Source organism: Prunus avium, chromosome 1, assembly GCF_965620075.1.
Source record: "Prunus avium chromosome 1, drPruAviu1.hap1.1, whole genome shotgun sequence".
Classification (NCBI taxonomy): domain Eukaryota; kingdom Viridiplantae; phylum Streptophyta; class Magnoliopsida; order Rosales; family Rosaceae; genus Prunus; species Prunus avium.
This window is the reverse complement of record NC_142284.1, coordinates 17,020,641-17,037,886: the sequence shown is the minus strand read 5'-3', so window position 1 is coordinate 17,037,886 and position 17,246 is coordinate 17,020,641. Positions and strand designations below refer to the sequence as shown.

General features: G+C 40.6%; 2 protein-coding genes and 1 long non-coding RNA gene across 3 annotated transcripts; all 3 read left to right on the top strand.

The window, feature by feature from the left end:
• Nucleotides 1-1,169: 1,169 nt before the first annotated feature.
• On the top strand, nucleotides 1,170-5,222 carry LOC148297437 (uncharacterized). The gene is made up of 4 exons (XR_015833043.1): nucleotides 1,170-3,401; nucleotides 3,488-3,732; nucleotides 4,069-4,604; nucleotides 4,684-5,222. It is a non-coding gene; the product is annotated as an uncharacterized LOC148297437 (long non-coding RNA).
• Nucleotides 5,223-13,118: 7,896 nt separating this feature from the next.
• On the top strand, nucleotides 13,119-13,646 carry LOC148297436 (protein FAR1-RELATED SEQUENCE 5-like). Its single transcript, XM_088247046.1, has one exon. It carries the CDS (start codon nucleotides 13,119-13,121, stop codon nucleotides 13,644-13,646), a length of 528 nt encoding a protein of 175 aa, XP_088103172.1.
• A 1-nt stretch (nucleotide 13,647) lies between these two features.
• LOC148297435 (protein FAR1-RELATED SEQUENCE 5-like) lies at nucleotides 13,648-14,655 on the top strand. The gene has a single exon (XM_088247042.1). The coding sequence runs from the start codon at nucleotides 13,648-13,650 to the stop codon at nucleotides 14,653-14,655; it is 1,008 nt and encodes a 335-aa protein (XP_088103168.1).
• The last annotated feature ends 2,591 nt before the right edge of the window (nucleotides 14,656-17,246 follow it).

Genomic DNA, 17,246 nt, shown 5'->3' with positions numbered 1-17,246 from the left:
CAAGGTGCTTTGCCTTCCTGAAGACAAAAGAAAAAAAATGCCAAGGCATGATCATCTCGGCCTCGAGTGCAGGCCGAGGACGAGGCCAAGCAAAATCGTGGCCAGAAATCTTAAAGTCAGATCATCACGTGATAGCAGGGACCCATGCTTCATTTAATGAAGAAGCGCCTGTTTAATGCAGCAAACCCACTGGCCACAAATAAGCATTTAATGCATGAGGGAAGGTGGGAAGTGACTGAAGTCAGGTTGTGGCGACAGAAGACAGAGTGATTAGACGTAGACATTCTCACAAGAATTCTTGCAGCTTGAGAGATTAGGTCACCAGCTATCAGAGCAATAAATGCGTCTCCACGGCCAGCTGCGCACAAACCACGATTAGGGCGGCAGCCGAGATTCACCAGGATTTATGGGGTCACACCACCATGCTTCACGATCCCAAATGTCGATTGGACACCCACTTGCGCTAATCAGACTCCACTGTGCGTAAATTCAGCCTCGATTACTCATCCAGGAACTCTTCCTACAAATACAAGGCTCGAGCTACATTCAACGGGTTCAAACACCAAACCAAAGCCTCCCACGGAGCAACTTATTTTTTCCTGTAATGCACTTTCAATATCTTTACTTGCTTTCCTAGGAGTAGTGTTAGACTGTAAGGAAAATTCATTCATCAATATATCATACGACCCTTGATTTTCAAGGCGCCGGAGCACCATCTCTGTTGTTCGTTCCCTCACCCCATATATCATACGACCGTCGCTCCCTGAGCGACGTGCCGGAGCACCGCCCAAAACCCACCACCAACACCATCACTCAACGGCCTTGTAGTTCAGGCCATGAACCTAACAGCTGAGACTAGTTCCTCTCTCGGCTACAATCGTTTGATTAGAAGACGAGTTCAAACAGGCGTACCACTTATCCATCCTACACTCATCAACATCTCGACGCACGGTAGACCGTGCTGGCACGCCCGCGCACAACCGTACCGCACCCAAAAGCAGGAAACCGCGTGTCAACGGACATCCCCTCGGCACGGAACTCCAGGCCGTGAGATTTGCGCGGCAGACAGCTGGATCTAGGGGTGCCGAACTATACGTATGTAGTTTTTTACGGAATCATTGCTGGCTTCGGCGATGGGCGCCCCTCCGCTCTGGCGTGGATAGCTGCTTGTTCCATTTGTTCGGCATAGGTGGTCCAGTTGCTGCAGTGGACCAGATAACGAAATTGGGATGACCGAAGACCATTCTTGAAAGCACCGTAGGCCGCCCTATCGGCGATTTCAGGACATCGAGAATATTCGTGGCTGAATCTAGCCGCATATTCCCTCAAGGGCTCATCATCTTGTTGCCGAACGGTATAAAGGTCATCAACCGAATACAGGCGATCGGTCTGAATCATAAAATGGTTGAGGAAGGTTTGTTTCAACTGATCAAAAGAGTCAACCATACCTGGCTCCAATCGGTAGAACCGATTCAAGGCGGCTCCGGCCAGGGTGGAGGGGAACAGTAAGCATTGGCCTTCGTCGGTGAGCCCCTTGCAACCCAAAGCCGATTGGAAGGTATGAATGTGAGTCACGGGATCTTCCACCCCTGTGTAGAACGATATTCGAAGTGCTTGGACCTCTTTTTTGTGTCAGAATGTTCGAATGCGATTGGTGAATGGTCCTGGTTGTACTTTTCCCCATGTTGGTGTCCGAGCTTGATTCTGCTCCTCCTCGATCCGGTTCATTTTTTGAAGGAGAAGACGGATGGTTGGATCGGGAGGGAGAAGGTCGTCACAGAAGGTTTCTGCCGCTTGGTTATCTATCCGTTGGCCGGTGTTGTGTCCCTGTATTTCTCGATCTGCTATTCGGCTGGAGTTCCTCCCATAGTCTTCCTTATGCCAATCGTTCTCCTCGTTTGATCGATGGCTACGATGCTCTTTCGAAGGTCCTCCCATAGTCTTTCCTTAAGCCGATCATTGATCTTGTCGCAGCGGCAGTCGGAGTAGACTTCGGGAGGCAGATGGCTTTCCGGTGGCTTGCTGCTTCCCCTTATCCTGAGCGCTGGGCTTCCGCACGCTTTTAAATGACTTCTCCTGCCGAAGCTGCATGGTCCGTTCCAGACTGTCCTACAGCTGGGTTGAGTGCGTTTGCTGATACTAAAGCTGTCTCTGGGTGTCATCAAGTTTAGAGGAGAGGATATTGTTGTGCTCCTGCATTCTTGCCATTTCCCGTTGTAGAGTCTCCATGCGGGCTTCCAGAGTATTTGGCCGAACAGGCGTCTCTGTCCGTGGCGTGTTGGGCAGGGGGGCTGGGCTTGCTCCGCTACCGACGCCGATGATAGGACCATCGGTAGGGAGTACCGAAGATGGATTCATTTTTTGGAAGTGAAGTTGGAGATATGGGTTGATTGACTATCAATTCCCACAGACGGCGCCAATCTGTTGGCACTAAAACTGAACAGATAGAGATGAGTGCAACTTACAAGTGATGTGGACGATCCGGAGATCGATTGAGTGCTTGATGCAGATTCTTCCTGTCTTGGGATGCAGATCTTGAACCAAGGAAATTTGAGGCCCATGAGGTCTATGGAACCGGTGTGGAACCAGCCTAAGATCCTCCGATGCCGAAGTAAGTTTATTTCTAAGAGCTTTTGCTACTGACAATGTATTTATCATAAAAGTCAAGTTGAAAAGTCTTACCCCTTGTATTGTAGTGAAGGGGCCTATTTAAAGAGGGCATTTGGTATGCTCTTAGTACTTAATTTCGATGTGGGACTCATGGGAGGGTCCTACGAGGTTGACACGAGTCTTTGGATGTTTTGGGCGGGGCCTTCGAGGTTTGTTCCGCAGAATCGGTAAGCTATACCGATTGTAGAATCCGCTAGGTGTCATCAGTAGTCGATACCGATTGTTCGCTGCCTTAGACAATTGGGGAGTTTTACCAATCCACGTGTCACTGTATGAGTGGAGGGTCAGATATGGTACAAACAAGATGAAAGAATCTGAGTGACCATTATGTATTTGTCCTTGCTATAATTTAGTTACTTTTTCATTAATATATAAGAATAATTTAGTATATGGAGTGTGGTTTAATGGTAATTTACGTCTTGCTGCAGGTTTATAATTTAAATTTTTTTATACTTCTCTTAGTTGGATTTTTTTATATAATTATTTTATTTCAGTGGTTTATGGCGCCTAAGAGAACAAGAGGTATGTTAATGGAGGAATTGCTTCCCCATCTCCTTTGAGACGTAAAAAGGGCAAGCACCGAGCACGAACATCTCAACAGCCTATACTTCCTCAGTTCAAAGTGAACAAGCATCTGCTGTGAGACGTCAACGAGCTCAGCTAGAGACACAACTATCTCAACAAAATGTCGTTGCTTCTGAGGATGACCCTTTGACAACCCAACCAGAGAGGTTCTGATGTGCTTAAACTCATTATCTTCATTTTATTTAATGATATTTCTCATTAGTAAAAAAAAATTCAAATACATAATTACTAGGGCAATTGGAATCTGAAGATATTAGTAAAGGACGTGGTGCTACTCGAAGTATTCCTTGATGGGGGACTGGAAACATATTGCATGTTTCGTTTGATCTTGAGTGGAAGCCTGTTAAAGGAATGCATCATTGTTTAGTTCACAGCTTGGAATCATACCACAAAATGGAAAAAAAGTTCCTCTAACATATTTTTACATGGAATGACATGCCTGATGGTATATTAGACGACATTTGGAAAGATATCACGGTAAGCTATACTTACAAAATAATGTATGTGTATTGAGTTTGATTGATAATTAAAATGTTATATTCGTAGGATAATACAGATTCCCCTAAGGCATATAGATTCCATTGCCTAAAGCTAAAGGTAATTGGTAATAGAGATTGGAAGTGCCGACTGAAGCAGAAATGGTATGATAAATATGACACTGATGAACAACGCTTAGCCATCAATCCTTGAGTGGTCACAGAGCAGTGGGGGGTATAATATTGGGGTCTTCTAGAAGTAAAAGTAAATATTTAATAAGTTTATAGTTTATGTTTGTAGTATAGATGAATTATCATTGATAAAACCATCTTGTAGGAATGTTCCGAGATGAATAAGGTCAATCGTGCACAAGGAGGTGCTACATAGGACTGGTCGCACATCATTTGCTCAGTTGACAAATGTAGTAAGAACACTAGGAGGTGGTTGGCCTTCTAATGATTTATGTTGTTGCAATTTTTTTATTTTTTTTATTTTTGGTTATGTGCTAATGATTCTTTCCATAGAATCTGTACTCTGGCTGTATGTAACAGATTGGTCATTGGTTTTCATTTTAGGTGAAAGAGAAAGGAGAGAAGACTGATTGTCTGAGCATGGTTATCAACACACGAACAAAGAAGAAACAGAAAGATTAATGAAAAAGATGAAGTTTTTGATGAGAATAGTGCTGATATTATTGTAAGTTTAAATATAAAGTAGTTGTTGTTTAGAATTCCTATCAGGAGTTGTCAACTAGGAATTCAGAGACTCGGAGAGATTCGATTCAAGTCTTGGCCTTGGTCAGCTGTGAGACAATTTGCAAGTGTTTGAATCTGGGTTACTTCGAGGCTATCGAGAGTAAACGTATTTTGAAGGTTGTTCAAAATAGGTTTGATTGATTCGATGTTTGATGTTGGATGCCCTTGTTACTGAGCTTTCTTCCTCTATTGATAGGCTTCAGAGTCTTCAGCAATAGGAATGGCTGGTTGATCATGACTTCCAAGTGGATAAGTGGGGAGCAATGTGGTTGTGAAGGCGCCTTTCATCTGGTTTGAATATTATAATTGATGTGCAAATGCGCTCTAATTGGTCAACAGGCACGGACCTGAGTACAACCTAACCTGGGCTACAGCCTGGGGGCTTTTATTTATTCTCAGCTTAAATTAACATTTAGCCCGGCTGCAAGAAGAAAGAACAGAGAGATGGAGCAGACGGAGTGAGAAGAAACAAAAAAAGAAGAGAGGAAGAATGAAAAAGAATAAAGAAAGAGGGAGAGGGAGAGGGAGAGAGAGAAAGAGAGAGAGAGGAAAGAAGAATAAAAAAAGAGAGAGACGAGAAAATGTAATAAAAATGAGAGAGGGATATGTGTTGGGATGAGATGTGTTTTTATTTTGTCAGGTGCACTGCCCAACAAAATGTGATGTTTTTATTTTATTTTTACTTTCTTTTTTAACTTCAATTCCTTGTAAATATCTTTCCTTTTTTTTCTTTCTTTGTCTACCTTCAATCCCTTCCAAATATTTCAACAATATTATCAATAATTACAACATTTTCTCTGTTTCAAATGTTGTATAATAACAAAAAGTTTTAAATATGATGAAGAAAATATACTGAAAAAAGAGTGTTGATATAAAATAAAAAGGCTTTTTTATCACAAATGGTCCTTGACGTTTACGAAATTATCACGAATAGTCCTTGAGGTTTTTTTGTGACACTAATAGTCCTTAACGTTTGGACTTTTTATCACAAATGGTCCTTGCCGTCAAAAATTCTGTTAAGTGTATGATGTGAAAGATAAGTGGAGCCCACATGTACAATCACATCGTGACATGTGGATTAAATAAATAAATAAATATTTTTATTTATGAAAATCCATTAAAAAACCATTTAGCCTCTCTCTCTCTATCTCTCTCTCTCTACTCTCTAAATGGTTTTTTAATGGATTTTCATAAAATAAAATTAAAAATTATTTATTTATTTAATCCACATGTCACGATGTGATTGTACATGTGGGCTCCACTTATCTTCCACATCATACACTTAACAGAATTTTTGACGGTAAGGACCATTTGTGATAAAAAGTCCAAACGTTAAGGACTATTAGTGTCACAAAAAAACCTCAAGGACCATTCGTGATAATTTCGTAAACGTCAAGGACCATTTGTGATAAAAAGCCAAATAAAAATATAACAAACAAGGGCTTATAATTTACCCCAAAAAAATTTAGCCACCCTGTGTGTTACCTCTAGTTTTTAGTTCCTACAATATGTTGTCCAAGCCTAAAAATCTCCAAAAACCAACCAAAATCCACAAAAACTCACCAAATTTTCTTAATACATTTGTACTTAAGGTAAATTTAGCCCGCCCGATTTGCAATTCTTGGGTCCGTCCCTGTTGGTCAGCTTTGATATTTTACAGTTCTTTATCTATCACAGCCTGAATATTCTCTACTTATTCAGTTTCTTTATTGTTTCTTGGAGCAAATTAATGTGTGACACCAGTAGAAGCATTGCGGGTTTAAATTGTTTTCGACCCAAATCTCAACCCACACCTTTATCAATTAGTTAGCACTGACTGCTAACTAACTAATTCATTTAGAATTCTGGGTAAAAACCATTTGGATTGGTCATAGACACACTAATTGGTTTCTACTGTAGCTTTGGACAGTTTCTGTCCAATGGGAAATAATAGTTTCTGACACAATTCTGTCCAAAGTGAAATACTGTAGTATCGGACACAATTTGTCCGACGTAGATGTTGACCACCCGCTGGTTAATGTTCACGATTGGCTTCTATCCAAGGAGTTTGGGTTGCGGAAGCGCTAATTGAGCCTTTTTAGACATTGGAAAAGCTTTTGGCGGTCGGGCCTTAGTTACATAATTACAATGTTGGCCCGTTAACTGTAGAAATTAAACCATGTTAATTTTGGTCTGAACACATGCCATAAGGTGGGAAGGGCTTTAGCTGCAACAGGATGAGTATCATTGGCCCCCAAGATAGGACTGCAAAATAACTGAAAGTTTGAATTCCATCAGAGCATAAATACTGATGTTAAGGGTTTATGTTAGATTTCTATAATATGCGTGTTCAAGATCTTTCACACGATCTGAAATACGTAAAGACATAAAGACATACCTGAAGCCATCTTCCTTGAGTACACGGCCTCTGAACTCATCCAATCCGTAGCAGCAACAATCCTAACAAGAACAGGAACGGCTCAAGACTTCTGCTCTCTCTTTATGATGAGAATAGGGTTAGAGAACGTGTCTTATGAGAGCAGAGCCTTAAGCTTATATAGGGGTAGGTCAAGTTGTCTCTACTCATCACAGAGGGCCGACTTGACTAATCTTCCAAGCCCACCAAAACAGTTCACGCAAAAAAAAATAAAAATAAAAAGGACCCCTTAATAGGCTTCAAAACCTTTCCTTATTTCACAATGTTTTGGGCCTTAAGGTATAACCTAATTTAAACTCTTATCAAAACCTGATATAACTTAGTATCTAGTGCACCGATCTAAATAGGAAAACATGACAATTTACGGTCCGAAGCTACAATAAGTATCATTGGCCCCCAAGATAGGATAGGCGTCTAGAAAAGTATCACTGCCATTAGAGAAGTGGTATTAATTAATAAAACAAATCAATATTGTTAACTAAAAGACACACCTAGCCACATGCAAACAAAAAAAAACTATGTGTATATGTCCTTCATCAAACTATGTCTTCTACTGAATCCTGCCGAAAGAGATTTATAATGCTAATATTAAACACTTGATTATAATAAGAAGTCAAAAAACTTGAAATGGCATGCTTGAAGCTTTGTGACAAACTGACAATTCAAGTGGAGCAAGGCAAAGAGAGTTGTATGCTACTTCCGTTCTTGACCACTGAGTAAGAGCTTCTTTGCAGCAACAAGTTGTACCAAATCAGAAAAACAAAAATAAAATTTTAACTAAATCTACTACGGTCTACAATCTAATAATACTGCACTTCTTTATTTTTCTGTTTTTTTTTGTTTTTGTTGGAATTAAGTATGAGTCACTATGTTTTGAAAAAGAAAATAGGAAGTTTTCATAAAATAATAAAAAAGAACAAAAAGAAAATATGAAGTCAAAGTAGCAAATCAGTAGAGACTCAGGCAAAGAAGGCTCAGCAAAGTGTGCAATGAGACGAGGTCTTGAGTTCATCTCTGAATCAACGTACAAGGAAGAGGACCCTCTCCCTTTTCTCCTTATCCTACTTGACCCTGTACATAGACATAATAAGAAAAACAAAAATAATATGACTTCACAACATGTTTCAATCCATGCCTTTCAATTCCCAAACAAAAAACAACTGGAATACTAACTCTTCCTATATTACAATTGCTCCACTCAATTGACACTAAACCGTTTCATAATATTATATATACAATGTGTTAAGACTCTCCAACCCACTCATACTTTTTTTCTTCGTCACCATATGCCCACTTTTACTTTAGAATCAGCTAGCTACCGAGCACTTGAGGGAATGGGTAGCCACTTAAACTCTTAATTCAAATGGACAACGTGTTAAACTCTTAATTCTACATAGAGTAGAAGACTTTGGTTGAGCTTTCATCAATGGAAGGTATGTACTAATATAATTAATATTTTTATTTCATTCAAGATCTTCTCCTTGATGTGATTCTATGTGCGTATGCCTAAGGAATATATGTAATTAGTTTGAAATAGTAAGTTGTCCATTTATGAAATTTATGCCTAAGGTTCTCGAACTGAAGTTGAAGAACTGAACCAGCAACAACCCCCGAGAGCAGTAACCGCTTTCCTGGTCTCCCTAGAATGCATATTTGGATATTTATAGACCGTGATTATTTTAAATTGTTATATGCTATCTTTGAGAGCTACTATTTATACTTAAATATGGGTTGGGTACATGGGATTGTTGGAAAGAGATTATGGAATGAGTTTTGGGTTATGGTTTATTTATTAGTCTGGAATGCTATAGGTACTACCCTATGTACCTCCCCCGGATTTGGAATACTTGAATTGGATACTTGGAATGTTGGGATACTTAGATATGTCGGAACTCGGGCACCCTTGATGGGGTGTTTCGTAGACCCTTAATAGGGTTAGTTTATGCGCATAGGACTTGTCACAGACGTACGAATATTGAGGATTTTGCTGTATGTGCTAGTGAGCCAGTCCCCCGGTTGGCCGGCTCGTTCCCTAGCCACATGGTCAATTGAGGATTCTTCCATGTGGTCTAGTCAAACAATCCCATATATATATACACACGTGTTTCGAGAAAGTAGTTTGGGGAAAATGGGAAAGGTTTTGGAAGGGATGGGTGTTAGTATACCATTACAAGAATATGGATTTCTGTAAGACCCGTGTCTTGGGGAAACAAGAACGGTGAGCAATCCCACATCGCTCGGGGAGGGAAAGGTGAAGTGCTTTAAATGCGTGGGCACTTCTCTTCCTAGCACGAGGCCTTTTGGGAGCTCACTGACTTCGGAGTCATGGGAACTCCGAAGTTAAGCGAGTTAGGGGCTAGAGCAATCCCAGGATGAGTGACCCACTGGGAAGTTGCTCGTGAGCTCCCAGAAACAAAACCGTGAGGGCAGAGAGGGGGGCCCAAAGCGGACAATATCGTGCTAGGGGAGTCGGGTCGTGACAATTTCACTATGGTTTGACTTAACTATATATATATATATGGGGGCGGATCCGTGGCACTACGTTTTTGACACAAGTTTTGACACAAATTTTCAACCATTAGATTAGAAAGGATCGAATGGTTGAGATTATGTTTCATTAATTACTTAAATTAAATTAAATCCCTAATGCCAAGTAAATTTTATTTATATTTATTAGTTATGATAATCCCGAAAATCACTCATTACTTTCCCCCTTTTTTTTTCTTATCATTTTCTCTCTTCTCAATTAATATCCATTAATATCCTCCGAAACCTCACTGTTATCTTCCCGTTGTCATTTTCTTCTACACCAACCGAGCATTCTCCCACGACATAGAAAATATGTCTCAAGCTACCAATATTGAAGAGAAAATAGGATTTTAATATTTAAAAGAAAAGCCCAAATTTGTTGCAATATTTCTTCTCTCTGTGTTTTTTTTTTTTCTAACATCTTAATGGCTTACGAGATTTAGCTTTTATTCATTATGATTAATAATAACATTAAAAAATATATGGCAAAAGACAGTTTGCTTATTGTGTGTGTGGGTTGAGAGTTATAATCCATGTATAACTGTAACAACCCAAAAAATAAACAGTTAAAAATAGAGAAAAAACAAAGTTAGGGATGGAGAAGAAAAAGAATCAGAAACCTGTAAAGCTTTAGAAGAAAGAGGAGGAGGATGGGAAAGTCATTAACTAAAGAATTAGAGGAGGAGGATGGGGAAGTCATTAACTGAAGAATTCTAAAGGATAGAGAACGACGAAATAGGAAGATTTCATAAAGCATTGATTGAGGATAGAGAAATAAGAAAGAGAAAGTCAATTAAAAATTATTTTGAATATATATTTTTCTTAAAAAAATATACAATTAGTGTTGGGCGGTCGCAAATCTCATGGCCTGGTGCTCCGCGCCGAGGGGATATGCGTCAACACGTGACGTCCTTCTTTTGGATGCAGTGCGGTTGTGCGCGGGCGTGCCAGCACGGTCTACCGTGCGTTGAGAGAGTGATGTGTTTGGGTAAATGGTTAAGTGGTGCGCCTGTTTGGGTTCGACTTCTAATCAAACGATGTGGCCGAGAGAGGAACTGATCTCGGCCGTCAGGTTCACGGCCTGAGCTACAAGGCCGTTTAGTGGTGGTGTTGATGGTGGATTTTAGGTGGTGCTCCGGCGCGTTGCTCAGAGAGCGACGGTCGTATGATATATGGGGTGGATGAGAGAGTAGCAGAGATGGTGCTCCAGCGCCTTAAAGATCAAGGGTCGTATGATATATTGATGAATGGATTTTGCTTACAATCTATCACTACTCCTAGGAAAGCAAGTAAAGGTATTGAAAGTGCATTACAAGAAATGAAAGACAGGAAAATATAATTTGCTCCGTGGGAGGCTTTTGGTTTGGTGTTTGAACCCTTTGAATGTAGCTTGAACTTGGTTTTTATAGGAGAGGTCCTGGAGGGATAATCGAGGCTGAAAGATCTGCGTGGTGGAGCCTGATCAGAGCAAGTGGGTAGTCAAATCGGCATTTGGGATCGTGAAGCATGGTGGTGTGACCCCCATAAATCCCAGTAAACCTCGGCCACCGCCCTGATCGTGGGTTCTGCGCCTTTGGCCGTAGGAACGCATTTAATGCCCTGGTCTGGTGGTTGGCGACCTGACCTCTCAAGTTGTAAGAATATTTGTGAGAATGTTTGCGCCTAACCACTCTGATTTCCATCACCAAACCCTGACTTTAGTCACTTCCCATCTTCCCTCGTGCATTAAATGCTTTCTTGCGGCTAGTGGGTTTGCTGCAATAGTCAGAGGCGTTACTTCATTAAATGAAGTGTGGGACCCTGTTGCCACGTGGCGATTTAACCTTAATATCTTCGGCCGTGTCTCTTACGCCCTTCGGCCTCGGCCTATAATACCGCGGCCGCGAGGCCGAGAGGATTCCGCCTTGGCAACTTTTCTTTCGTTTTTAGGAAGGCAAATACCTAACGAACTGCCACATTTCAGTTTATGGGCTGGTGCGAGGGCCGAGAGGAAGTCCCTTCGGTCAGTTTACGACCAAGATTTATTAGGCACAAACAATTAGTTTTGTTAATCTTAGCCATTCAATACATTTCAATTTAATGGTTGAAAACTTGTGTCAAAAATATAGTGCCACGGATGCGCCCCTTTTATATATATATATATATATACATCGGTTTTGAATGCATGTCCTTTTTAGCATCGTCTTCTAAATGGTGGGGTTATCATATGTTGTTTTCAAATATAACAAAACTTTGTTTTGTCGACTCACAAGTTTTCTGTTTTGCGCTCCCTAGGCAGTAGATAGACTTGAACCGAGTAGTCGAGCCAAGCCATTTGTTAATTTTCAAGCCCAAAAAATAATAATAATAATAATTGAAATTTGTATAAATTTAAAAAAAAATTGAAAACAATAATAATAATCCAATCCAAAATTGGACCAAACCGAAAATCAGACCAATCGATTTCCTAATTTATTTTTTTTACTAAAGTTGGACCGAATAAGCAATATCAATTTTAATTATGATTTTATATGAGAACCGGGCCGAACCAGACCTTGCCCAGCCCTAGTATCTTCCTACATACCTTGAAAAGCCTTGGCCAACCACCATGAGGGATGCCGGGTGAGGATCTAGTGAGAACGCCTATGTGAGAACATAACATGAGAACTCCGTTGGATCTAATCTAACGGCTGTATGAAAAGCAATTGTAAGTGTAAGTGTTGTATTAGAACGAGGCCTTCTTTTCTCTCCTCCCTCCAAAATGTCCCCTCCAAAACAGACGTCCCCTCCAAAACAGAAGTCCCCTCCAAACCAGCTGTTCACTCAGTTCAATGAGGAGGCCATTTTTTTATCTGTTTTGATTGAGGAAGAACTGTAACACTGAAGAGAGAGCGCCCCTGTTAATCGTTTTTCGGTTTGAGGAAGAAGACATAAACGGTACCCTCATTTTTTTAGGTTTCCCATTCAGGCGAAACAAAGGAATCTTGGATTTTATAATTTCATCTTTGTGGTTGGGTTTTTGGGGTCGGAACATACGTCAATCCTTGAGCAACGTCAAAACTGGCGTTGAGTTGGAAAGTGCCGACCGTACCGTTGTGGTTCTGCTGTGTTGGTTTTGAAATCCTTGAGCGTGGGCAAAACAGGGGTTGAGGAAGATGAAAAGTTTTTGGGGTTGACGTCCAGATCTAAAAGGGCTACATTACGTTGTCATATTTGTTGAAATTTTGAAGTTGGAAATCAGTTACGAGGTAAGCCATATACTGTATTTGTCAATTTAATGTTTAAGCAGAGAGTCATTTGCATGTCATATGTTAGTTAATATATATTTTAAAGCTGTTTGAAAGCATGTGCCAAATAGTGGGCATCAGCATGAGTCAGATTAGGTTGTATGTATGTCTTTAATGTTTCACTAGAGAGTCATTTTGATGTCATATGTTAGTTCAAATATATTTTAAAGCTGTTTGAAAGCATGTGTCAAATATTGGGCATCAGCACGAGTTACGTTAGTGTGTATATAGGTCTTTACTGTTTCATAGAGAGTGATTTTCATGTCATATATGATGGTGGTGATGTGATATTCAGGGTTAAATTGTAAGAACAGTGAAATAGAGTGCGAAGGACAGGTGACACCGGAAGTTAGTTCGGACTTGAAACCAAAATTGGGACTTGAATTTGATTGCTGTGAGGATGTGTTCAATTTATACAATATGTATGCCGCGAAAGCCGGCTTCGGCATTCGGTGTTCTACAACGAGAACGTGCACATGCACAGGAGAGGTAACAAGGAAAGAATATTTATGCTGTAAACAAGGGTATTCGTTGACAAGCACTGTTAGTCGTAAGAGAAGACAACGAGGTTGTACTCGAACTGAGTGCAAGGCTAAACTTGTGATTTTGAAGGTAAAAGAGAAGAATAAGTACACTGTTGTAGGATTCAATGAGGTATACAACCATGACATGACCACAGTTGATAAAGTCCATCTATTGAGATCTCACCGTAACTTAACAGAGTCTACAAAGGCCTATAGTGCACATATGAGCAAAGTTAATATCCCTGTACATAAACAGGTAAGCCTTCTTGAGGTGCAAGTAGAGGGATTGGAAAATGTTGGGTTTGTTAGGAGAGATGTCTATAATTATGCAAGGGACATGCGTGGGGAGGTGATTGGGCATGATGCAGAGCTGCTGAAGGAGCATTTTTTGGCTGAGCAAGGAAAAAATGAATCCTTTTATTAATATGGAGGTAGATTCGGAAGGAAGGATGGGAAATATTTTCTGGGCAGATATAAGGTCAAGACGAGCTTATGGGTTTTTTGGGGATGTGATGGTATTTGATACGACGTTTAACACGAACCGCTATGGGATGGTCTTTGCGCCTTTGTTAGGCGTTAATAACCATAGGCAGACAGTGTTGTTTGGTTGTGCATTCCTAACTAGTGAAACCACGGATTCATTTGTATGGTTGTTCGAAGAATTCAAGAAAGCCATGCCAAGTGAGCCACCCAAAATGATCATCACTGATCAATATGCAACCATGTCAAAGGCAATTGCTTTAACTCTCCCAACAACATTCCATAGATATTGCATATGGCATATCTTGAATAAGTTTATGGAGAAACCCGGCATTGGGGAATGTTTTTCGGAAATGTGCAAATGCATATGGGTTATGGACACGAAAGAAGAATTTGATGCGAAATGGGATGAAATCATCACAAGTAATGGGCTGAAAAACCATCCGTGGCTGAGCTCGATTCATGCTTTGCTTGACAATTGGATTCCATCATATGTAAAACATGTGTTTTCGACTGGGATGTCAAGTAGTCAACGGGTTGAAAGCTATCATGCATTTTTCAAACAATATATTAACCAGAAAAACACATTGATGGAATTCATTATACGTTTTGAAAGAGCTCTTGGTTCACAGAGGCACAAGGAGTTAATGGCTGATCATGTTGATACCAATGAAAAACCTCCACTGCCATTTCGAACACCAATGCAACATCAAATGGCACTCATTTACACTCAGGAAATTCTTGAAATATTTGATAGGGAAGACTTTAGAAGCCTTTTATGCTTGTTCGAACTTGTAGAGCAAGATGAGACCCAGTGCAGGTACAAAGTAAGTGAGCGGGTAAATTCGGGGGTGACACGGATGAAGGAGCTTGTGCATGATAAAGATGTCGATAAAGCTTATTGTAGAACAAAGGATTTGAATTTGGGGGTATTCCGTGCCGACACATCCTAGCATTTTTAAGAATGAAGCAGGTGGAGCACATGCCGACACATCCTAGCATTTCAAAGTGCAAAGTGCGGTGTAGTATATGATTAGAATGACAAAGAAGTTAAAGATTGCATGGACGGTTTGGTTTTGGTTAAGAGATCAAAACTTTGCAAAGTTGCAGGTGATTTGATAGATTCTGCTTTGTTGTGTCATGAAGGTTTTGAGTTGCTGGAAAATTCATTTGACGGCATTCGTGGGAAGCTTACAAGGTTGTTGTCATCAAGAGCTCATGTCGAAGAAGAACCCAATGGAGAGGTCGGAACTAGTTCTCCCCAAGTCAGAATGAAAGATCCTCATCGAGTAAAAGCAAAAGGGCGTGCGAGAAGAGTGAAAGGACAAAAAGAGAAGGTAGTGGAACGACATAAACAGCGGTGCAGTGAATGTAGGAAGACTGATCATGATAGACGGAGTTGTCCAAAACTTAGGAGCCCGTAAGTGAATAGGTAATTGTCTGGGTTTGAATTTTATACAAGAAATGTTGTTGACTTGTTTATTTGTTTCGATGTTGCAGCTCTTCATCTTCCGACCCAGAAGTTGGTGCTGCAGTTGATGAGAATTTGCAGCCCAATCAGAGCACGCAGGACAGGGAACCTACTATGATAGAGTCATTTATGCAAGAGTTTGATTTCATTTACGGTCCCGGAGTTTGAATATTTGTTGATACCAATTTGCATCGTTTCGGAAACCATTTGGAACCGTTAGTGAATCTTATGTAAGTGCCTCATGTTGATACTGAACTAAGGTTTGTGAACAGCAACAGTGAAACCGCCCAAAAACAAAGTAACTTTTGTATTCGATAATTATTAAGTGTCATACACGTATCGCATGACTTACATTCAGACATAGAAAAATAAAATTAAAGAAACTACATTAAAGTCAACAATAAGTTATTTGTAGAGCCACTTAGTTATCAGCATCAGAGTCATCACTTGACTCAAAGCGGCCACATTCCTCCCAATCTAGAATGCGTTTGTCATTGTAGCAATCCTAGCACCACTCTAAATTTGGGGGTTTACACATGCAAACAACGGGAGATGGGGGCTTTGGGGGAGAAGGGGTTGGGGACCGATAGTATTGAACATTGTCTGGACCTACCACGAATAGATCCCTGCACGTCCCACAAGGACGGTCGTGAACGGCACCATGCTTGCAATAATTATGCGTAACTTGAACTTTCGGATCCATCTTTGGTTGAAGGTGGATGTCCATCCTGGGGCTTTGGTGTTTTTAGAACGTGAAGCCTTGTTTGAAAGGATTCGTTTGGGATTCATGCAATGTGGGTTTTATACACCTTTGCAACAGTTGCAAGGAAAATGAAATATCTATGTAAGGGAATCTTGAAACCATCACTGTGTGTCAGTAAGGGAATCTTGAACCCATCACTATGTTTCAATAATGTGTCAAAGAACCGAATATTTGTGTCAGAGAATCTTGAAAAAATTTATCGACCCACTGACAATGAATGAAACCAAAAATTTGAGCAGTATTAGTAACTGAACTCTACTAATCCAGTAGTTAGTGATCGAAGAAATAAGATTGAACTCTAGTAAGAACATAGAACCCAAGGCTGTGATAGCATATCTAAACCCGAATAAGTTTCACGTAAGTTAGATCGGGCATAAACATGTAAACACAAACCCAGATCGGGCATTAACAAAAAAAAAAACAAGTGAATAACGATTGCCTAGTGATTTATATGGCTACCAGCAGTCATTATCGTTGGCTTTTGCTGGTTGCTGGCCTAGCTCTAGTGGGTGTACACCGCCGGAGATGATTTGCTGTGCAGCAGACGGAGTTATGGCGTCCCAGTTAATATCTTTATGGACATCTACAGCGAACCGTCGGAATTGCTCAAAACCTTCGTTGAAAGCCACAGACATTGCCTGGCCATGCTTGTCGCCTCCTTTGTGGATGCTCAAAGATTCGTACGTAGCATCCTCCTCGGTCATATGCAAATCCTCTGCTTTGTGCTTTCGTCTTTGGCCGCGAATTCTATGCTTCTCTTTTCTGTAACGCGCTTTTTTCACTTGGCGGGTCAAATAAGCCAACTTCTGCTCAACTCCGACACACTTTTGAGTCCAATAATGGACCAAGGAGGAGTCGTGTTCCAGTTTGTTCTTCATATCATTTATTTCCACAGCAGGATCATCGGAGTCGCCCTCGCTTGCCGAGGAGGTTGGAAGTGGCAGCGGTGGTAGAGGGGACCTTGGATCCATCGGAGTCCCCCTGATTAGCATTGCCGCGTGAACTGGTTGACATGTTGACAAATCTTCAGTTTCTTCATATTGGGGGATTCGTTGTATGCATAAAACACAACTCCAAAGAAGAGTCGGGAAGAAAACAAGATGTGGATGTACGGCAATGAGTATCTCATAGCCATACGACAACGTTTATATATGATGTCCTGGAGTATTCCGCAGTTTGTTTTATCTGTTTTTCCCATCTGTCACATCAGGTTTTTTTCAGTAATGAAAGCATACACATGAATTTTGATTTTTCAACTTTCAATGAGGTGGTAGCATTTGTTGAAATATTATCCCGATTTTTGTAAAGGA